This window comes from Carassius auratus, chromosome 30, assembly GCF_003368295.1.
Source record: "Carassius auratus strain Wakin chromosome 30, ASM336829v1, whole genome shotgun sequence".
In the NCBI taxonomy this organism is placed as follows: Eukaryota; Metazoa; Chordata; class Actinopteri; order Cypriniformes; family Cyprinidae; genus Carassius; species Carassius auratus.
This window is the reverse complement of record NC_039272.1, coordinates 15,853,217-15,874,739: the sequence shown is the minus strand read 5'-3', so window position 1 is coordinate 15,874,739 and position 21,523 is coordinate 15,853,217. Positions and strand designations below refer to the sequence as shown.

At 35.1% G+C, this 21,523-nt stretch overlaps 1 protein-coding gene across 5 annotated transcripts in view; it reads left to right on the top strand.

Moving 5' to 3' along the window:
• The window catches only part of LOC113049392 (disabled homolog 2-interacting protein-like), a 116,683-nt gene that overhangs the window by 51,659 nt on the left and 43,501 nt on the right, over positions 1-21,523 (top strand). For 4 of the 5 annotated variants that reach the window (XM_026211699.1, XM_026211701.1, XM_026211703.1 and 1 more), the window contains 2 exons: positions 4,537-4,649; positions 9,705-9,823. In XM_026211699.1, coding sequence (XP_026067484.1) covers positions 4,537-4,649; positions 9,705-9,823 — 232 coding nt within the window. Of the gene's footprint in view, positions 1-4,536; positions 4,650-9,704; positions 9,824-15,880; positions 16,179-21,523 lie in introns of those variants that run through there. The other variant, XM_026211705.1, reaches the window with a different exon arrangement.

Here is a 21,523-nt window from a genome sequence, read left to right as displayed (position 1 = left end):
GGATAAATGAAATAAATTGCTGTTTGACATCTCTGACTGAAAAACACGACCTCTGGTGAAGGACTTTTTATTTTTATTTTTATTAAAGTCAAAGTAAAACTTTGCACAGCAGTGAAGCAGAAATGTATTCAGGTTTAAAAGGTTTTTTTTTTTTTTTACTAATTAGTCACTCTTTACCATGGTACAGTCTTTCTTGATGTGGCACCATAGTAAAAAAAAAAAAAATGTTTATTTAAATGTTGGAGTTTTCTATTTAAATAGTGGAATAAATTAATATAATCATATTTAAAATTCTAAAATGTGTATTTAAAAATAATTGTGTGCCATGTTTTGTCAAATACTTCATAGTAAATAAATTATAATCATGCATATTTAAATGTATATGAAAAATCATTTAGTCATATTTTTGTCAAATAATTTTAATGAAGTTTAATGAATTCATTTTCTCAACATGGCACCATGATAAAATAAACTAAAAGAAAAATGTTTAATTCAATTTTAATTTAGAATATTTTTATTTTAATAGTGAAAATATAATCATATTTTATATATAAAAAAATGAATATTTAAAAATAATTTTGTGCCATATTTTCTCAAATACTTTGTGGTTAACGCAAAACAAACAAACAAGCAAATAGATAAATTATAATGTATATTTAAAAAAAAAATGTTTTCATGTTTTTGCCAAATACTTTTAATGAAATTTAATTAAGTTTAATGAATTAATTTGACCTTTAACAGTTCTTTATTATGATAATTATAATAGCAGCCCTGTTTGATGCACATGTATGCAGTGTAAACAGTCCTAAACCAAAAAACATCTGACATGTAATTGGTGAGTAAAAAACAGATAAGTAAATGTTGTCTTATTAGACCTGTGTGTGTTTGTTGGTATATTTGAGCATCTTTTTTTATGTTCCTCTGCTTGAGCATACAGGTGGTTGACACTTGTTAGCAGGACTGAATGAAACCACAGTGATCATCACGCTAATCTAGAACCACACACATATAGCCACAAGGACTTCAAGCAGATGCTCGCTCTCACTCTCTCACAGCTGCGTTCCTTCACATCTTCTATCTTTAACAAGCAGACACTCACACACTGAGAGAAAGTGAAGCCATCTCTCCCAGATCAAACTACGGCTCCTCGCTGTTGAATTCTCATTACACATCACCACCGGGCTTGACGGAAACTGGTTGACTTGATTGAAGTTTAATAATCCGCTGTTGAAAGGGTTTTAAGCAGGATAATGAGACCTTTGAACTTCCACCTGCTTCTTTTTCATTCATTTTTGTGTTTAGCATTTTAAAATCTGTTTTGAAAATGATCTTGATCTAATGTATTTAGGCACACTAGAATAACCAGACATCCGGCTGCAGCTTTCCTCTGTAACATCCTAGTTTTTTTGTGAAATAATACCGAGTGGTGTAATACAGAGATTTTGGTAAAACCCTACCACTTTATTCAGTTATAATTATTTACAGCAAGCTTGCATTACAATGCACATAATGAATAATTATAATGCATTATACCCATCAATAATCCTTTATAATGCATTATAAATAAAGACTTTAAGTAAAGTTTTACCAAGGTTTTATGTTGTTACCATTTGTCCTTTGTCTATTAATTATTACATGTTTGTTGCTAATAGTGTATTCATTATTACTAGTTCGTTATTGAAAACTTGATGGAAGCGGATGTCTTTCAGGGTCAATCATCATCATCTTTGTGCTATAATTTATAACAGGGTGTCTCAGATTCATCTCAACAGTTCATAAATGTGACCCTGGACCACAAAACCACCCATAAGCGTCAGTTTTTTGAAAACTGAGATTTATACATCATCTGAGCGCTGAATAAATGAGCATTGATGTTAGGTTTATTGTTAAAATCTAAACATTGAGAAGATCTCCTTTAAAGTTGTCCAAATGAAGTTCTTAGCAATGCATATTACTATTCATAAATTAAGGTTTGGTGTTTCATGGTAGGTAATTTACTAAATATCATCATGGAACATGGTATTTACTTAATATCCTATTGACAAATGTTTGATGACTAAATTTACATTTGTATGACTGATAGTTGATTGTTCATATTCAGTTCAATTCAAGTTTATTTGTATAGTGCTTTTCACAATACAAATCATTGCAAAGCAGCTTTACACAAAATTGTAACTTATATTTTTAAGTTTCTACTTTATATTTAGTAGTAGCTTATCTGTGGTGACTATGTCCATATAGCAGAAATGTACAGTAAAATTGATACAGTTAGTTAACAACATGTTATATCTCATAGTTGCAATTATCAAAATACACAGAGCACCATTTTATTCATAGATAATAATATAGGCTAACTTAATGAATTTTTTTTTTCTTTCAAAATTCAGTTTACATTAGTGCACAGTTTTCCAGAACTGTCCTCCAGTGTCACATGCTAAAGTTCATTTAATGTGTTTTAAATGACTTTTGTGTAATTCTTTATATTTTGGGCCTTCAAATCTTCGTGGAATATTTGTAAAAAATGGTATAATTGTATGCATTACAATGTATTTATCACACTACTAATATGTAAGTGAACTGCAAAAAAAAAAAACACAAAAAAGGCTGGAAATTATTTAAAATGGTCTAATAAATAATGTAATGAATACTTTCCATATAAATGTAAATTTACAGTACAATCTTGCACTTGAAGACAGCTTATGTCCACGTTATTTCCCAGTCCACACAACATACCAGAAGGTTGAAATTTGGGAAATTGTGTGAAACGATGCTTGAAAAGAATTCATACTCCTGCCCCCCCCCTCTCTCTCGGTGTGTGTGTGTGTTTGTGTGTGTGGTGGGAAATTGAGTTCTGACTGAAGACTTGGCTCAGGCAGTGTCTTGGAGGGGGATCAGTGTGTGATCATGAGATCAGAGCAGAGCACTTAACATAATCGGTTTCTAGATCTATGTACCTATCCTGACACTGATTGAGTGAGGCAGGCAGCCAGGCTTTACTTTTTTCCCTGGATGTGAATTCTGAAGGGCAGGGAGGAACAGTGGGAGGATTTAAGAGCATTGTATACTGAGGGCACAATGAGATTTGATGACTTTATGAATGAGCTATTAGGACATCTATGCAGGGATGCAACCGAAATTATTCGGCCAAAAATTGCAACAAAAGGTCTTTCGGTGTTGAATAAGCGTGATTAATGTGTTTGATGATTAAAATTGTGAAATACCCTTAAAAAATTCAATAAACTGCAGAATTGTATGTTTTCGAATACACGAACGAATTGCATGTATTCAAAAAGTGCTACATTAGCTCACTGCACCAGGATTCCGAAGAAGTCCAAAGCACAAGGAAAATCTGCACTAAAGTAATTATTCTTCAGTTGCTCAGTAACATTTTTATGATTTTTACAAGGCATGTAACAGTGCAATACATGCAACAAACATCTTCCCAAATTCATAATGAGAATCATTCATAAAACTACTGTTGTCAAAAAAAAAAAAAAACACTGAGGTCTTCTGGTGGGTTTCTGCCAAAATAAAAAGCAAGAACTCCATCAACATTAATAAATGTTATTACTTGAATTTTACTTTTGTTCTGTAAAATACATAAAATTAAATAAAAATAAACAATAAAAATCAAAATGATAATTAAAACAATAATTACTCTATTAATACATTTATTATAGCATTCACACATAGTGTACAGACTGGGACCTGAAATGTTTTCTGCTCAGCAAGGCTGCATTTACTTGTACAGTAAAAAAAACATTCCAGATTCGAGAAGGGGGTCTCAAAAATGGCCAAAAAAATACTTTTACTAATTTATTAATATTAAGTTAAATTGTGTTTTATTAGTAAAATGTATGTTAGAATGTAAAAAAATAAAATAAAAAGTGTTCAGTGTTAAATAAATATTTTTAAAGCAAATTTTGGCTTTTTAATATATATATTCATATTCATTTATTATTAATTTATCATTCTTTTTTTTTAATAGCAAAATGGGGGAAAAAATAAATAAATAAAACACGTGTTCCGTATTTGGCCTTTAGGTCAGTGTTTCATTTTGTTCAGCTTCGACCAATAATTTTTTTTTTCGGTGCATTCCTACATCTGTGACATACAACTCTTACATTATGAGTGGATGAATGGATGTGTTGGCATGGTGATTGTTTATGTGGTATCTGCTTATTTGATTACATGCTGTGAGAGTCTCACAGTCTACATCCACACTTGGACAACATGCTGGGATTTTGTGCATGTGGGTTTATTCTTCGCTATTATAAAGCTATATATATATATATATATATATATATATATATATATATATATATATATATATATATATATATATATATATATATATATATATATTTATATAAAAAAACATCTTTTCAGTTGTGTTTTGCGATTTAAAAAATGTCTGTAAATGTCTATACTCTGTGTGTGTTTTTGTGTGTATATATATGTAACGGTTCAGAAAATCTATACATGGAACAATCATATTGTTAATAAATCAATTTCTCCGTCCTTCTTGTCTCACAGACTCTCCACCTGAGAAAACAGGGCGGAGACGTAGCATGCCAGGCTCCGCCCCTGACAAAGCCCCGCCTACAATGGAGCCCACTGCCACTGCTGCTACACCCTTCAGGGTCACAGTGAGTATTATATGTGTGTCTGATCAAACACAGTCTGGAACCCAGATGTGGTGCATAGTGTGCCCACATGTATCTTATCTTTATTGTTTTTACTACTTCAGATCTTTAGTATTAAAATTCTGCAGTACTAATAAACGTTAGCTTTCAAAATATTTTGTCAAATGCTAATTTCCTACTTGAGGCTATAAATTTGAGCTGTGGTGGTGTTTTATTATTATTTTAAGTATTTAAGAAGCAAAAATCCAGTGCACATTCAACCAACATAATGTTAGGCATAATAACTAAATAGCTGAAGCTCAAGATGGTGATCCAGCCCAAAACCACATACCAAGCCTAATATTTTAAGTATTAAGTTGAAGTCTGGATCAAGGCTATATTTATAGGCTAGATTATACATCAGGATATTACATACAAATGAATCCTGAACAAGCTCCATTTGAAGAGAATGTTTTATTGATGGGCATCGGGGAAGATTTAACAGCGTTCAGATGCTCGCTGTAATTGGTATGAAGTTGTAATGATATGTTTATGAGAGTGAGCTCTATTAGCAAGGGATGAAAAAAACTTCTCATGATTGAAAAGCAGTCTGTTAGCAATCGTTTCAAATTGAGGCTCACATTATGTGCCGCTTGCGGAAGTGAATCATTAGCAATCAACAGCAGGTGGTATTCAGTAGTTTCACCCTCTGTATTAAATGCAGCGCATGTGGGCTTCTTGTGTGTTTTGCTGCTTAGCATTTACAGAATGCAGGTGTAATTACATTTAAATGAGACCTCTGAGGTGACTCAAGGGCCTCTTGACCTCTGAGCTTCTGCAGATTCAGGCCCAATTACTCATCTAGCCTAATGCATAGTTTGCAAATATCTCCTTCGATGTTAAAACTTGATCTGAGAACACTTAGGTTCCATCACAAATCTTCTCATTGCTGTACATGTTTGAACAGGTTCAAGGCACACAGAGGAAGCCTTAGATTACATTGTTTTGGATGAATGATGGAAGATGCCACATAGCTTCATTGTTAGGGAAGGGAAGTAATGATAATCCCCCTGCACCCCCCGCTGGTAGGAAGTGGTACTGTACCTTTCGGAATCGGGCGCTTGTGCGATTTTTCTCCCCTCTTCCTCTCTATCCTCCTTTTATCCTCCTTTCTGAACTCTTATTCACTGTGCATGAATAACTCCGTTGATACCAGATATGGTTTTGACCATGAGGCATGGACAGATGTATCGAATGACACTGAAGATTCTTATAAGAAAGAAATGGTGATGTTATTAATCTACATGTCAAGAAAGATGGATGAATAGTTTTGTTTTGTGAATGCAGTATAAAACCCAATCTGTGAACTAATTGGTGCTGTGTGTGTGGTAAAGATGGAGTGTGGGAAAAGCACAAGCACCCCTTTCAGCAAAGTTCTCTAGTGTTTTTTCTTTCTTTCTTTCTTTAATCGATTAGTTACTCAGTAGCCTCAGGTTTGTTTTGTGTTAAACTGTATCATGCACTTTACTGGATGTCTGAGTTATGCAGCTCACTGAACTGAAAGGCATTGGGAAATGTATTTAAATAGATAGATATATATCTTGGATGGATATAGTCATATGAATAAGATATTATACAAATAATGGCTTTAGGTAAATATTTCAGGTCATTTTCTATTGATTTGCTCCTGGAAGGTTTTTGATATATAGGCTTTATTTAATTTATGCTGCTTACACCTAACCCAGGCTTTCTCATCTACTTTCACATTATGAAAAGGTGAAATGTGTTTCATAATTTTAGTCATAGCATCCTTGTGGTTTAACATAGAACTAAGGGTGATGGAGTCCTGCAAATATGTGTGCCCAAGGGCCTCACAGGACAACGATCCAGCCCTGGATATTGACTGTCAACATCCATGACCTGTTAGACAGACCTGCTCGATAGTTGCTTATTAACACGGGTTTGACATTGCATACCATGACTGAATTATTTACTAAGGTTGCAATGAACACTGTTTTGATAACTGATTCGATAATTTTTCATTCAATCTGATTTTTCACTGTGTACATGTGAAATTGTATGCAAAAAAATTATTTACACCAAGAAATAACTACAGTGGCATGCGAAAAATTGGAAACCCATTGCAGAATCTGTGAAAATGTGAATAATAAATAAAAAATAAAAAGAGAGATCATACTAAATGCATGTTATTTTTTATTAAGTACTGTCCTGGGTAAGATATTGTGCATAAAATATGTTCACATTTAGTCCAGAACACAAAACTAAAATTATTATTATATCTTTCTGTTTTGTGATGGTTGTGCATGAGTCCCTTGTTTGTTCTGAACAGTTAAACTGAGAACTGTTCTTCTGAAAAATCCATCAGGTCCTGCAGATTCTTCAGTTTTCCAACTTCTTTTGCATATTTGAACCCTTTCCAGCAGTGACTGCATGATTTTGGACAACTGAGGCACTCAAACACAACTATTAAAAAAGGTTAAAACGTGCACTGATGCTCCAGAAGGAAACAAGATGCATTAATGAACATGATGAAGATCTCCAAATTTTTCTTATTTTGTTGAAATATATATACATTTTTTTTCCATTTAGTTCTACCCTTTGTAAGCTACAGAAGATACTTGTATGTTTCCCGGAACAAAAAAAAAATAAGTTCAGTTTACCTTGATCTTCAAATTCCAACCAAAATTGCACAACATTAATTGCACATCTCAAAACAGAAAGACAGTTGTGGATCATCCAGGTAACTGTACACAGTATTAAGAACTAAGGGTTCCCAAACTTTTGAATGGGGTTATTTTAATAATTTCAGCATTTTTTTTGTCTTGTGGACTATATGCAAACATCTTTTATGTATAATATCTTACTTACAGTAGGACAGTACTAAATAAATAACATGCATTTCGTATGATCTCTTTTTGAAAATGTATTCCAGTTTCACAGATTCTGCAAGGGTTTCCCAAACTTTCACATCCCACTGTATAATGACAACTTTACTGATGTCCACACCTATAGGGCGATAATGTTCTGTTTATTATAAGAGTGTGTTGCAGGTATTTCATTTGCTGCTTTAAATGCTCAAGCTCATTAAAGGGATACTCCACCCCAAAATGAAAATTTTGTCATTAATCACTTTACCTCCATGACGTTCCACACCCATTAAAGCTAAGTTCATCTTCGGAACATAATTTAAGATATTTTGGATGAAAATCGGGAGGCTTGTGACCGTCCCATAGACTGCCAAGTAAGTGACATCGTCAAAGTCTTGGAGTAACCCTTTAAATCAGGTGCATTCTGATTGGCAATCAATATATTTTTATAGCATTCATCAGCTGGAAAAAATTGTGAAAGTGATTATGAATGATGAATTCATGATGAATATTGTTGCTCTGTGTCATTATTGCTGAAAAGGGGAAGAATGTTTTGCAGGAATGCATGCATTCTTTCTTCGTAGCAACATTTCTGTCATCATATGACATTCTCCTGTAAAGTAATTGTGATTTCAATTATGGTTAATTTAAAACCATAATTTAATGTTTAAACAAATTTCCGCATGAATGTGCCTCCTTGCTTTTGAGCTGTGTGATTGACATATATTTTTTATTTTAATAATGTTAATGACAACAGAGACATTTGTAATCTGTTGTTTGCTATCACAACATGTGCGTTACAATAACATAAGGACCTACAAAAATGTGCTGCTTGTTAAGTTGAATGGATACTTTTATTCAGCCAAGGATGCATAAAATCGATCAAAAGTTGTGGTGAAGATATTTACATTCTTTGAAAAGAATCCTAAAAAAATAAAAATAAAAAAAAGTTGCACAAGTGTTTTCAAATTTATTTTTTTTTTTTGCTAAAAATTCTGCTGAAATAAATTGCATTTTAATATATTAACATGGAAAACAGTTACCATACATTTTACTGATATTTTACAGTATAATGTTTTTTTTTTTTTTATCAAATAAATGGAGTCTTGGTGAGCATGAGATACTTTTTCCAAAACGTTATAAAGATCTTACTGAGCCCAAACTTTGAATGATCGTGTAATATTTGATCCAAGTCAAAAAAAAAAAAAAAAAAAGCTCTAAACTGCTGTTCTTCAGAGAGCCATCAAAATACTGCCATTTATTCTAATCATGTATAACTATTCAAAAAATTTATTCATTTAGGAAATAGCAGTCAAACTGATTATCGGTTTAATCTCGACTCCGTTCAGAGCACTTGACAACCTGGCAACATGAAATGACAAACTCATAACCTTCTTTAAAGCAAGCTTTGAAGCTTACGGCATCAATATTTTGGCAAATTCTGTTCTGTTTGGACAGGGGAGCTTGTTTATTATTCAGATGACTTCTTGTCATTGTCTCTCTCAATCCTCTTCTGATTGGATTTTCTTTTCTTTCGATGCTAGCTAACGGTAGGCTGCAATACTCTGACTGATTGCTCTGTGATTAAGAGATGTCTGTGTGTAATAATTTGCATATATTGTGAATAGTAATCAGTAGGGTGCTTTAATTATGTAGAATATGCCGAAGTGTTAATTGGTAGGGGGGAACGGCCTGCTTTCTGTTTGTTTACTAACACTTTCATGCCAGAAACTTCACGTCTACTGACTTGACTTTCTTTCTTTACCTTTTCTCAATCTTTCTCCATTGCGTTTCTCACTTTCTCGCTTTCTCGTTTTTTATCTCTACAATAGCAGCCTTATAGTGAAGATGAGTGGATCGCATTTTGTCCTTGACTCTCGTTCTTTTCTTACAATCCATCAGGTTTTTGCTTTTTAATTTTTTTTTTATTTTTCACTCTTTCTCACTTTATGCCTCCCTTTCCTCTCCATGCCCTTGATGCCAACCTGCTGTCTCCATGGTAACTGGTGCTTAAAGGAAGTTGACTCTTGAGCCGAAAAAATGTGACAGGTGCTTTCACAGAAAAATGGTGTATAAAATGTGGGATAATTACGAGTGAGTGGATGTATGAAATGGTGGTGAAAGATCTATATGAATCTGCCTGTTGCTATTATCATAATGTCTGTCCTGTTCTCTGTCATTTCCTCATTAGGGGTTTTTGAGTCGCAGGTTAAAGGGCTCAATAAAGCGGACGAAGAGTCAGCCTAAACTGGACAGGAACAGCAGTTTCAGACACATCCTGCCAGGCTTCAGACCAGTAGACAACGACAGGTAAACAACAACAATTTTCCATCTTATTCTGATCTTTATTAATGCTTTTTAGAAGTCTTCAATTTCTACACCACTAACGTCATCCAGAAGAACCTGCTCTATAGAGGATCTGTGTGTTTGGATCGTTTTAAGCCAGTGGTTCTCAACCTTTCTGACTGCAATGAAAGCTTTTTCTGTAATAATATAGCTGCTTGTTTTCAATATATATAGCCCTATTACAGAAACTAGGAGTGGCAAGTAATTCAATAAAATAATTATAAATAATACAATTCAAATAAGTATGTTCCATAATAACAGGAGTTTTAGAATGTGAAATGATTTGAGAATCATTCAAACAATTTTACTAACAATTTATGCCAAATAAAATATTTTAAAGCCAGAGAGAACTAGAAAATAAATCATAAAAATGATTTTTTTTTTAATTATTACATTTGCTGAAAGAACAAATTAAAATAAGATGTTTTGAGTTTTTCTTTTAACTTATTTCAATTTTGTACTAATTTTGAGCGTTTTTCCAGCCCACTTGCAAATGCTCCCTGGTTGAGAACTATTATTTTAAAAATAGTTAAAGTGATTTTTAAAATAGCATTAAAATGTCATCTTTAATCTTTCAGTCACTGTCTTGACTGGAGATCATTTGTTACCTTCATGTAACTGGAAAAAGTTGGCAGTTGGTTCTGACCTATTTTAAAACTTTACTGGATGTTAATGAATATGTTACTGTATGAGTGTCTGAATATGGCAGTTGAGTCTTAGTATAGATATTTTTGCATGTGTTTGCATTCTGTGTGCTAATTCCTATGGAGTAGCACCATATGTAAATGTGCAATTTTGCATTTCCTTGTGTCCGTGCTGCATAATTTGCTGCACAGTGAAGTGTGTGTGTGGCCTGAAAGTTTGTGTGTCTGTTATGCAGACTGGTTATTGAGGTCACTTTTGACATGCCTCTCTTGTCAATGAAAACCAACAGAGCTTTGCAGTCCAATCTGTCATCTGCCTCTTTCTCGGAGATGCTCCTTCATGCATCTTCTTGTCCCCTTATCCCATAAATATCCCTCACTTTAAACAGACTGCAGCTGTGCTCTGCTCTCGAGTTTTTGCTCATTTCTATGCAAATTTCTGATTTGGAAACGTTCGCTGTGCTTTATTTTATTTGACTTAATGCTGTGCTCACAATTTGCAGAATCATAACAGTCCGGTTGTGGTACTAGAAATAGGCTGACGTGACAAGTTTCAGGTCTAGCGGTTTATTCCTATTTTCTTTTCTAGTTTAAATCTTGAAAGCGGGCATTAATTGTGAGGTATTGTGAGATGGGAGTCTGCTGTAGGACTAAATGTAAATCATTATAGAGAAGTCAGGCTTCCAGGCAGGACAAGAATGCATCGATCGAAAGCCCACTGTCCAATAAACAATTAATAGCTTTTTTTTTCCCAGTGCAAACAGCAGTCATGATAGACTGCCAGTGAAGCGCAGTCTCCAAGCGGAACTCAAAATGAAATGTTTGGAGCCTCTAGTCCAGTGAACATTTATCTTTGCTCCTATTAAACATTTATATTTGGTGCTTTTAAATCCTATGGATTCCAGCAATGTCTGCAGACGGATCCAAATGGCATTGCAGTCATTCTGCATTATATTATTTACAAAAAAATATCACTTTTATTAGTATTTCACTAAATTACATTGTTGGGAAAGCTGGATTCCATATAGTTTTAAAGCAATAGTCATTTATTTGACCTGGCTGACCTCAGCCCTACCAGACAGCTGATTAACCATATTAAACTATATATATATATATATAGAGAGAGAGAGAGAGAGAGAGAGAGGATATATGGACATATATAGAGAGAGATTTTTGGTAGCTCTCAAACAGTACAACCCCAATTTGTACTTTATCTGGGCTCAGCATGGATTCCCTCATTAATCTGGGCATTAGCTGGCTGCGTTTTCCCAGTTTAGCTTTAGCCATTAGCTTAGACCCTAAGAATTCCCAGTCCGTCACAACCCTGGTTTTACCCTATATCAGCAGCATTAACAGCACCCGCTGCTCTAAACACACGGCCTGAGCTGCTCATCCATTCTTTACACAAATGAGATTATATGTGCGGATGCTGCTAATCCCAGAAGCATCTCATTTGATTGGATTAAGTGTAGTAATTGTCTGTGCTTTCAGCATGGCTTGGCTGAAGCAGACTATGGATGGCTGTGCTTGTGCAGATACAGATAGGGCATGAGTACTGTGGACTTCTGTGGCGCAAAATGGATTTTTGTTGAGTTTGTGTGCCCATTGCACCGGCTGATGTGAGTGCAGCTTACTTTTGTGCCGCTTATGATCTGTGCTTGAGTATTTGTGTGTGTATCTCTGCATTATTATATTCATTTGGCTGAAAAATGACCCTGCGTTACCAGACAGTCTGATTGTGGCTTCTATTAGAAAGAGTCAAGAGCTGTTAATAGAATTCGACTCTTCTTTTGAAAGCACTTACATAAAGGGATATGCGTATACAAAGGCAGTTACATCTAAATGGACATTTATTATAGGCAGTATCGACATGCACACAGTTTTCTCTGTAGCGTTTTTGTAGAAAGCAAGCCGGTATGTCCAGCAGGTGAGGTTTAGTTTTACTGATTTCTGAATTCTTGCTTACATTCTCTTTATTTCTTTATAATGTTCACCCAGAATGTGATGAAACGTTTAGTTTGTGCTGTTTGTCCTCTTGGCACAGATGGCACTTAGGAGACTTAGGAAACATGATACCAGCCACAAGTTAAACCATTTACTAATAAACCAGTCTGTTCTGTTCCGGTGGATGGAGAAGAGGATGGCTCCTAATGTGTAAACTTGATTACAAATCAAATGAAGGTCACAAATAGACATTATTGGGGGGTATCTACTAATTGTTTATCATTTAAGAGGGACCATTAATCTGCTATGTCTAGTTTAACGTCATAGTTTTTAGTCTTTAGTATTATATGACAATTTTCTACCCACTGTCTGACCTTAGAAATTGAGTGTTTATTTATTTATTATTATTTATTGAGTTATTGAGAAATGTGACTAGCTGTTGACCTGCAGAATGCTGAATATCGAAGAGGCAGTAACATGTAATTACAATCATATGCTCATGGTTGTGCTGTCATAACCACAATGATTTTTTTTAATAATGTGTGTTTGCACTTTAGTTTTCAGAAATGATTGATGGACTAAGGAATGAACTGTGTCAGAGTTATGGAATATCTATATCTGTATATAGTACGGAAAATTATTTTTATTTTCCATGATATGTTAACTTTAAAGCCAAAATCACAATGATAACTTAACTTAGCACGTGTTTAAATAAAAAAGAATGCCACAAATAAACATGTGGACAGAATTGGAGCAACAACAAAAAAATCTCTCTTGAAGCACACACAGATTCACAGTCGCACAACTCGTGTCATAGACACAAACAGACTTTAATAAAGTTCCTAGACTGGCACAGCTTTTTATGTGATGTTCTCAGATGGCGCTAATAGATTCTAATGACTTTACAGGGTCAAATCTAAATTAAAAGCATTTGAACATTTGAGTCAGTTTTTCCTACGCTTGTTTTATTGTTCTCTCACGTATCCTTAGTTTCTCTCCCTCTTGAGCAGGAAAGAGGCGATGTTGTCAAGGAAACTGTCATAACGGGAAAAAAAAATCTCAGCGTTGCTTTATTGCTCAGTAAATTTCATTCGGTAAAAAAAGGAACTAATTCCTAAGGAAAGACTGAAGTATGAAGATTGAACTGGAGCCACTTTTAATCAAACTGTCAAGCTCAATATGTATTTTTTGTGATGAGTGATTTTAATAAGGCCTCAAAGACGGCCGTTGGGTCTGCTTGGACAAAACAATAATGGCTGTCTTTACTGAATGTGCAATAATACTGTTTTAAATCACTAGTTTTCACTTTGTGTATCACTTCACTTGTCTGTGTGTGGTGGGGATTTTTCAGTAGGTTCCAGTGTTATGCCAGTAGGTGGCAGTAAGTGAATCGTTGAGTCATTTGCTTGAAAAAAAAAATAAAAAATGATTATTTCAGAAATAGAACAAGTGAAATTATCAGGCGGCAAGGAAGTCGACCGGAAGTTGAAGTCGGCCGCGTGCCGCCATCTTGTAGCAGAACTTCACTTGCGTTAGCATTCCCATTGACTCCCATTCATTTTGGCCTCACTTTGACAGCGAATAACGGTACATCTGAGGCATTTAAAGACTCCGTTTGTCCATTATTTATTTCTAAAGATACACGACAATGTATAAAGGGCTCCATTACCTTCTATGTTACATTATGGCCCCGTATAAACAGTTTTTGTAAAAAATAGGCTAACGATTGCGTCATAACCACTCGACTCTCTGTCGCATTACCGTACAGACAGGAGGAAAAGCTCGCAGGCAATTAACTTAATATGGCGTACTGGTGTTACATTTTAAAATACTATAAAAAAAAATTTAAAGCTCGCCGTCTCTGCAAGATTAACGATGGCAGTTTACACGCACAGCTACTAGAAGATTTACATCTGTCAGACAGGTTGCTGACGTTATCAAGCTTCGTTTGAGTCTGCGCGTCAGAAACGGAAGTGCTAAAAAATGCTAAAAACGGGCTTCACTTGTCTCAATTAAGTTCCAATGGGGTCACTGTGTCCATTTCTTTTACTGTCTATGGAAATTATGCAGTGAGGGAACTATGACTTCAGAACTTGGACGTGTAATTCGACGCGGCCTCCTTCTAGATTTTCCTATAATGTTTTTTTTGTTGTTGTCTTTTTTTTTATCAACATAACTGCTTCAAAATTTGTGTTTTGATATGTATATGTTTAATTAACAAATGAATCTTTTTTTAGGTTCTGACATCATAGTTCCCCCACTCTATTTGAGCAAGTCATTGAATCATTTACCCTAATAATTTGTTCAAAAACTTACTGATTGGTTTTAACTTTAAACATGGCTCTTTAAATGATAAATTGTAACTATGTTTCCTAAATTAAATTTTACAGCAAAGTCTGCATTGTAATTTTGAGTACCTCTGTGTTCCATATAGACTACACTATCATTCAAAAGTTTGCAGTCAGTAAGAAATGAACACATTTTTTAAGCAAGAATGCAAAACAGATTGATCAAAAGTAACAGTAAAGACATTTTAATGTTAAAGCTGTCTGCTTTAAATAATTCATTTCAAGTTTTTTAAATAAATAACACTTTTAACCATTATTTTATAATGGCTTCCATAAAAAATATAGCAGCACAGCTGTTTTCGGTAATGATAGTAATGAGAAATGTTCCTTGAGATAAATTAATGAGATAAATTAGCATATAAGAAAGATTTCATAAGGATCATGTGACACTGAAGACTGAATTAATGAGTGTTGAAAATACAGCTTTGCCGTCAGGAATAAATTGCATTTTAAAATATATTCAACTGGGAGGTAAGGGGGTGCTTTAGAGTATTTTTGAACAACAAGAGACTTTTAAAATTACAAAAGTCCTACTGACATTAACCCTTAAAACATATTTCGTTTTCATTCTCCCAACTGTTAGCTTAGAGTTAAAAAAAAAGCTTTATTACAAGCAGGCTCAGACCTGCTGTGAACATTTCAGACTGTTTACTTGCTGATTTCTGAGCTTAAGTCTAGAAGATGACTGTTGACAAAGCCAGGGCTGCTTCTAAAATTGCCCGTTTTATTTAGTATTGGAGAAAATGTTGTTTTGGTTGATTATATGCTGTGTTCTCTGTCACAGCCATCTGTGAGTATTGATTTGGGATGAAAGGGAGTCATCTGACTGACAAAGGCATGCATATGAGATTCACATTTTTTTTTTTAATCTCTGGTTTTGTCTGCAGTAGTGAGTAAAGTCATTTATACAAGCCCATGCACATGCAAACTTACATCAAGACATAGAGAGATACAGAGGTTTTGTCTGCAGAAGAGAGTAAAGCCATTTATATAAGCACATGCACATCCAAACTCACATCCAGATACAGAGATACAGAGAGCACAGGAAGTAGGACAGTGGAAAAAATATGTAAGGAAAGGCAGGGTGAGTAACAAAGAGCACAAGAGGGCAGTAGAGAGAGAAAGAGTGAGAGGGGGTGAAAGAAAGGGCTTAACAGGAGAGGGAGATTATTCTCTGCTCCGCCTTCCCTAGAAAACAACCGGCAGCGGTTAGACTGCTCAGTGCTGACTGAGAGAAGCAGGGACAGGGAAGTGCTCAGTGCCGGAAAAGAGAAAAATGGAGCTTTGAGAGCTACCCGAGAGATCCCTTCCCCTCCAGAGTTCTCTTCTGTCCTCTCGTTCTCTCCAGTGCCCGGCTGCTGTGCTGAATTCACAGGATGGCTGGTGAGTGATCAGTCTGATTCCTGATCCTTCTTTGGCTTGGAATGTTTTCATGTTGTTCTCACAAATATAATGAGATTATGCAAACTAGTCTCTCTCTCTCTCTCTCTCTCTCTCTCTTTCTCACACACACACACACACACACACACACTTCTATATTCACATGCTCTGATCTGGGACTGTTCAGTAATGCATTCTTTTGTAATTGTTCCTAACAGTGTCTGTGATGGGGGATGTTGGTCACATTAGATGTTCTGGGTCACTGGACTCATGTGGTTAAATTCTGATGCCATTTTAGTGTGGAGTCACTGTGGCCAGCAGCAGCAGCAGCACATCTGCATTAAGATGTTTAAATGGCTGCATCTGACTAAATTAAACTTGAAAGTTTATGCTGTATGATGGAGGGCGTGTCATTCTTGTGGTTATTCAAATGATTCGTTGAAGATGATGCTTGTTCATCGCAGGCTGCCTGTCACTTGTGGGTTTTTTTTTTTTTTTTTTTTTTGATGGCTTGAGCTTATGAACTTCTCTCAACCTGTTGGCTTGTGTATGTATGTGTGTGTCTGTAATTATATTTCAGTTGAACAGCTGCTTGCATTCATAACACTGAGACTAATCCCTCCCTGGATTTATAGATTTAAAGATTGATTAATGAATAATTACTTTACATACCTTGCGAGTTATATCGACACTTCATAGTCTGGAGAAAGTGAAGGGGTGGTGTCGTTTCACCAAGAGGCTTTTTCTGCCTGATCTGACCCTTAAATTTACTGTCATTAGTGGAAGCTAAATAAATGTAAAACCCACCTAATATCAGGGGGTTTTAAAGTTGTGTTTTCTATTTATTCTAGGTGAATTGGTTAAGTCGGATTTGTTTGCGAGTCTTTCTTGCATGTCTGTTTTTTTTTGAGTGAGTCACATTTCACTTGAGTCAGTTCTTTCCAGTGATTTTATATCAGTCAAAATCATTTTTGAACATCCTTATTCGGTAATCGCACATGACTGGAAAGGTCATGGAAAATCCCTGGTCATTCATTGGTCAAACATTGAGATGATTCAGACATATTAATAGTTTTACTCAAATAATTTTTATTCTATTCTATTCTGTTCTGATTTCCCACATTTTGTGAATGTAAACATTTTACTGTTTTTTACTGAGTCATATTGAATAATGTTTTTGATTTCAATTAAGCTAGGTTATGTAAATTTTGCATAACATTTGCAAAATTAGATTATATTTAGATTTGATTCGATTAGATTTTTTTTACCACAATTTATGAATACATGATTTTGTGTATGGTCCTGCTTTAATTGTATGAAAAACACATGGTTAAATTAAATAAAAAAGAAATTCTGAAGAAATCGGATTGTTTATGCAACGTACACAAATGGAAAAAGTGAAAGCTCTGGTATTATAGCAGAGAGTGTGTAAGAAAAGCCACATTTATTTATTTGACAAACACCTCTAAACTGAGTAGAGAGCGAATGAGAGATGGTGTGAAATGAGAGGAGAGTGTCTCCTCAGTACCAGCTGTTGTTCGACGTCTCTTCAGCTGTGCTGGAACAGAAAATTAAAGGCGGATAACCGATTTGATTGGAAGATAAAAAAAGACAAGAAAAAAACAATGTAGTGTGCAAAAATGTTTTCGAAACTTGCAATAGACTCTGCAAATCAAGCCCATCTCTCTTTCCCCCTGCCTGGTTTTCTCTCAGTCACTCTCTAATTGCACTGTCATGACCAATCTCTCTCATCTATTGATTTGTTGTGCGCCGCTGAGGCATGTCTACTGCTCTGCTCTCCTGGAACATAAGGAGGGTGGTAGGCCATCTTCTCTTTAGGAGAGGGTCACCTCTGAATGCTCAACCTGACCAGAGTGTCTGGGTAAAGATGTCTCCGAGGTGAATGCTTCCGAGACATTCGGATCAGAACAGGGACATAAACTTTCAATGAACAGAAGGGCTCTGTGTTAGTTGCTGGCATAGGAAGCCTGTTTATTTCCTTTGATCGGTGTTGCATGCAGGACACACTCAGAATGGAATGTTACCATATTTGTAAGTGCTATGCATCAAGTTAAATACAGAGGAATCGTATCGAGACGTTTTAAAGCTGTTAATATTCCTGTCCTACCAGGCCGGAACGAATTTTGCCAGGACAGACGAACCAAGTCCAGGGAACAAAGATGAGAAATGCACAGTTTAAATTCATTCAGGATGCAGACGGTTTTTATAATTTCCTCCATTTTTCTCTCCCTCTTTAAGAAACCACAGATTTCTTTTCCCTGAAATGTCTGCTAGTTAAAACAATGAATAGTCATCTTATTAACTGTCCAGCTGGAGTCAGGTGAGTCAGATCCCTTCACATGACGGCAGCGCTACCACAAAACCGCTCTCAGTGCAGCTTTTCCATACGTACAGTGCAAGAAACACATTTGCTGCTGTATACTTGTGTTGTGCTGACAGTAACTGGCAGATTGTCATCGTCCCTTCACAATGTGTCTTGTCCCTTTAAGTGGCAACATGAATAAAATATGTGTGTGCCGTGAGTTGAGAGCTTTTCTCTACAGCTGTGCTGCCTCTCCAGTAGTGTTGCTGAGACCCAGATTTGACAATGGACATCAGGTGGTGACCCAAAACTGTACCTTCTCTTCTTAAAAGATAAACGTGACATTTAATAATACTACTGTGTGAACAGTACAAGAACAACAATTGTCACAATTATTAACATTGCACAGACTGAACAGGAAATGAATCCAATAAAAACAGTTTTTAATCGTAATAAAAATTGCTGCAACTTAGTCTCACTATGTGACTTCTTTTTTCAAACTTTGTGAAATACACATTTAATGTTTTTTTTGTTTTGTTTTTTGCAGAGGCAAAAACAGTCTTCCATGCTCGACAGACAGTAATTCAAAGCACAAAACAAATTGTGGTTGGCACAAGCCTTGTTGCTTCAAGCTAACTTATATTCAGTGAAGCCTTTAGGTTGTTTTCATTTTTATTTTTTATTTTTTACCTTGCATACTTTTCTTCATGGTTTTTCGGGGATAAGGGCATATGTCACAATCTGTCTATGCTGGCATATGTGTAATTTGGCTAGTGTCTACCAAGTGACAGATGAATATTTTATGCCAAAATATTAACAACAACCAAAATGGGAAGCGTTTCTCCTCTCTTTTAAATGTGTGTATATTTATTAATTTGCTGCCTTAACTATACACAATTATATGGTTAGTTGCACTTAATTATTTACGTTTAGCATAGTTTTCCCCCTGTATTCTGTAAACAGACCTGTGACCCATTTTTGGACCCAGCGTCTGAGATCCAAAGCTGTCACAGGAAGCCAAGCCACAAACGGCCAGCTTTCAGTGGAATATTTACTCAGATTCATCAATAATCCAATCATTTGCAGCTCTGGGATATAGATGTGTTTGCTTGTAATGGCCTGTATGTAGATTTTCGGTCTGCCCCTGCACACGTATATGAGAGTGTATGTGTTACGTGTGTGTTCTCATGTTATTTTCTCCTTTGGCCTAGTGTGTGTAAGCGGCTTTTCCAGGATGCTAGATAGAGTGATGGGTGGATGGGAAAGGGAGGAGGAGTGAGGGATGAGAGATGAATAGATGAACGGACGGCATAGTTAATGGCCTGGCTTTGGGCAGGGTGGCTGACTGCAGTTATGTAATTCTTAAACTGCATACATAAAGGAGAGAGAAAGAGTAGAGAAAAATGCAGAGAGATAAAGCATACTGTACAATTAGAACTATTTTCATCTCATAATCAGTTTCAATTTAATAGGTTTTATTGACATCAAATAATTTATATTGGCAAAACTTTTATAGAATGAAGAGGTAGAATGAAGTTGCTATTTATTACTTATAATGTTAAATAATACTATTAATCCTATTAAACTGTATACTATATAGTAACAATGTATGTTACATAATTTGAGTTTAGAGTTTTATTTAGTGTGTTAGCAATGTGTTGGTCAATGCTCCAACTTTATACACACACACACACACAAAAGAATGCAAAATCCATGCAGTTATGTAAATTCCTGATCAAGTGGATTTCACAGAGTGCATGCTCCTTGCAAAAAAAAAAAAAAAAAAAAATATATATATATATATATATATATATATATATATATATATATATATATATATATATATATATATATATATATATATATATATATATATATATAATATTATTATTATTATTGTGAATGAATCTCTTACTTTTATTATGTACTTCTGGATAATTCAGAATAATAAGATAATGGGGAAGTGTGCAGAGTTTAGTCAGCAAGCGTGCACACTGAACTAAATTCTGATGGATCAGCAATGACTAATCAGAATGCCTCTGGTTGGCCGTTGCATTCATACAGAATTTTGTTTGATTGGTTATAATGCACAACACTGTAAAAATGCATAAAAAGGATGATGATGATGAGTCGTTCTAAATTTAATGCTCCAATCAACACTTTTCATTTCATTTTATTTGTGACAGCTTTAAAGGATTTAGTTTAACAGTGCAGCAGCATTATTGTCACAAGCCCAAGTTAATTGATTATTTTGACTGGTTTGTCTTCATATCCTATGCATATTGGTTTCAAAGACAGTAAATGAATGGACACTGTGCACACTGTCTGTGTCAGCTGATGGCCATCACAAGCCAACTATATAAATATATATAAGCTTCTACAGAAGTCAGTCTCCTGTCTTCATATAAAAAACCATGATGGATGAAAAAAATCCACCTTTTTGTCATGTCTGTTCTTTCTATTAGTCCTGTTCTTGTTGAAGGTCATCGCGTCCTGCTTCTCTCTCTCTCTTTCTCTCTTTCGCTCTCTCCTTTTTTATGTTCTACTTTTTTTGTTTTCATGGGCATGAAAGAACTTGTCTGGAATGTTTCCTTTCCAAGGTTGCATGTTTGCGCAGGTGCTTTGTTTTCATCCCTAGAAAAAGTATTTCAGAGAAGCGCGTTTCCGAAAAAGAAACAAATCGCTTAAGTGTGCAAACATTTTTACACGAATTTGACACTGAACGTAAACACATTTACACCTCCACACACGAATGATTCACATGAGAAAACACTGTAAAATACTTTCATTTAAACCCATCTGTTCAGATCATAGCCTCTCCACTCTGCAGTCTCGTTGAGTTATTGTAAAATTACATTAGCATAGCAAAATGTAAAAAAATGAGATGACTCTAATCATTTAAGTGATTCTCTGTATAGTTGTTCTATATGTAAATGAGCTTCTAAGAGGATTTCCCAATATGTGTAGTAGTTCAAGGCAAAAATGAAGACCAGGGTCAAAGATTTATGCTTCATAATACCATTTA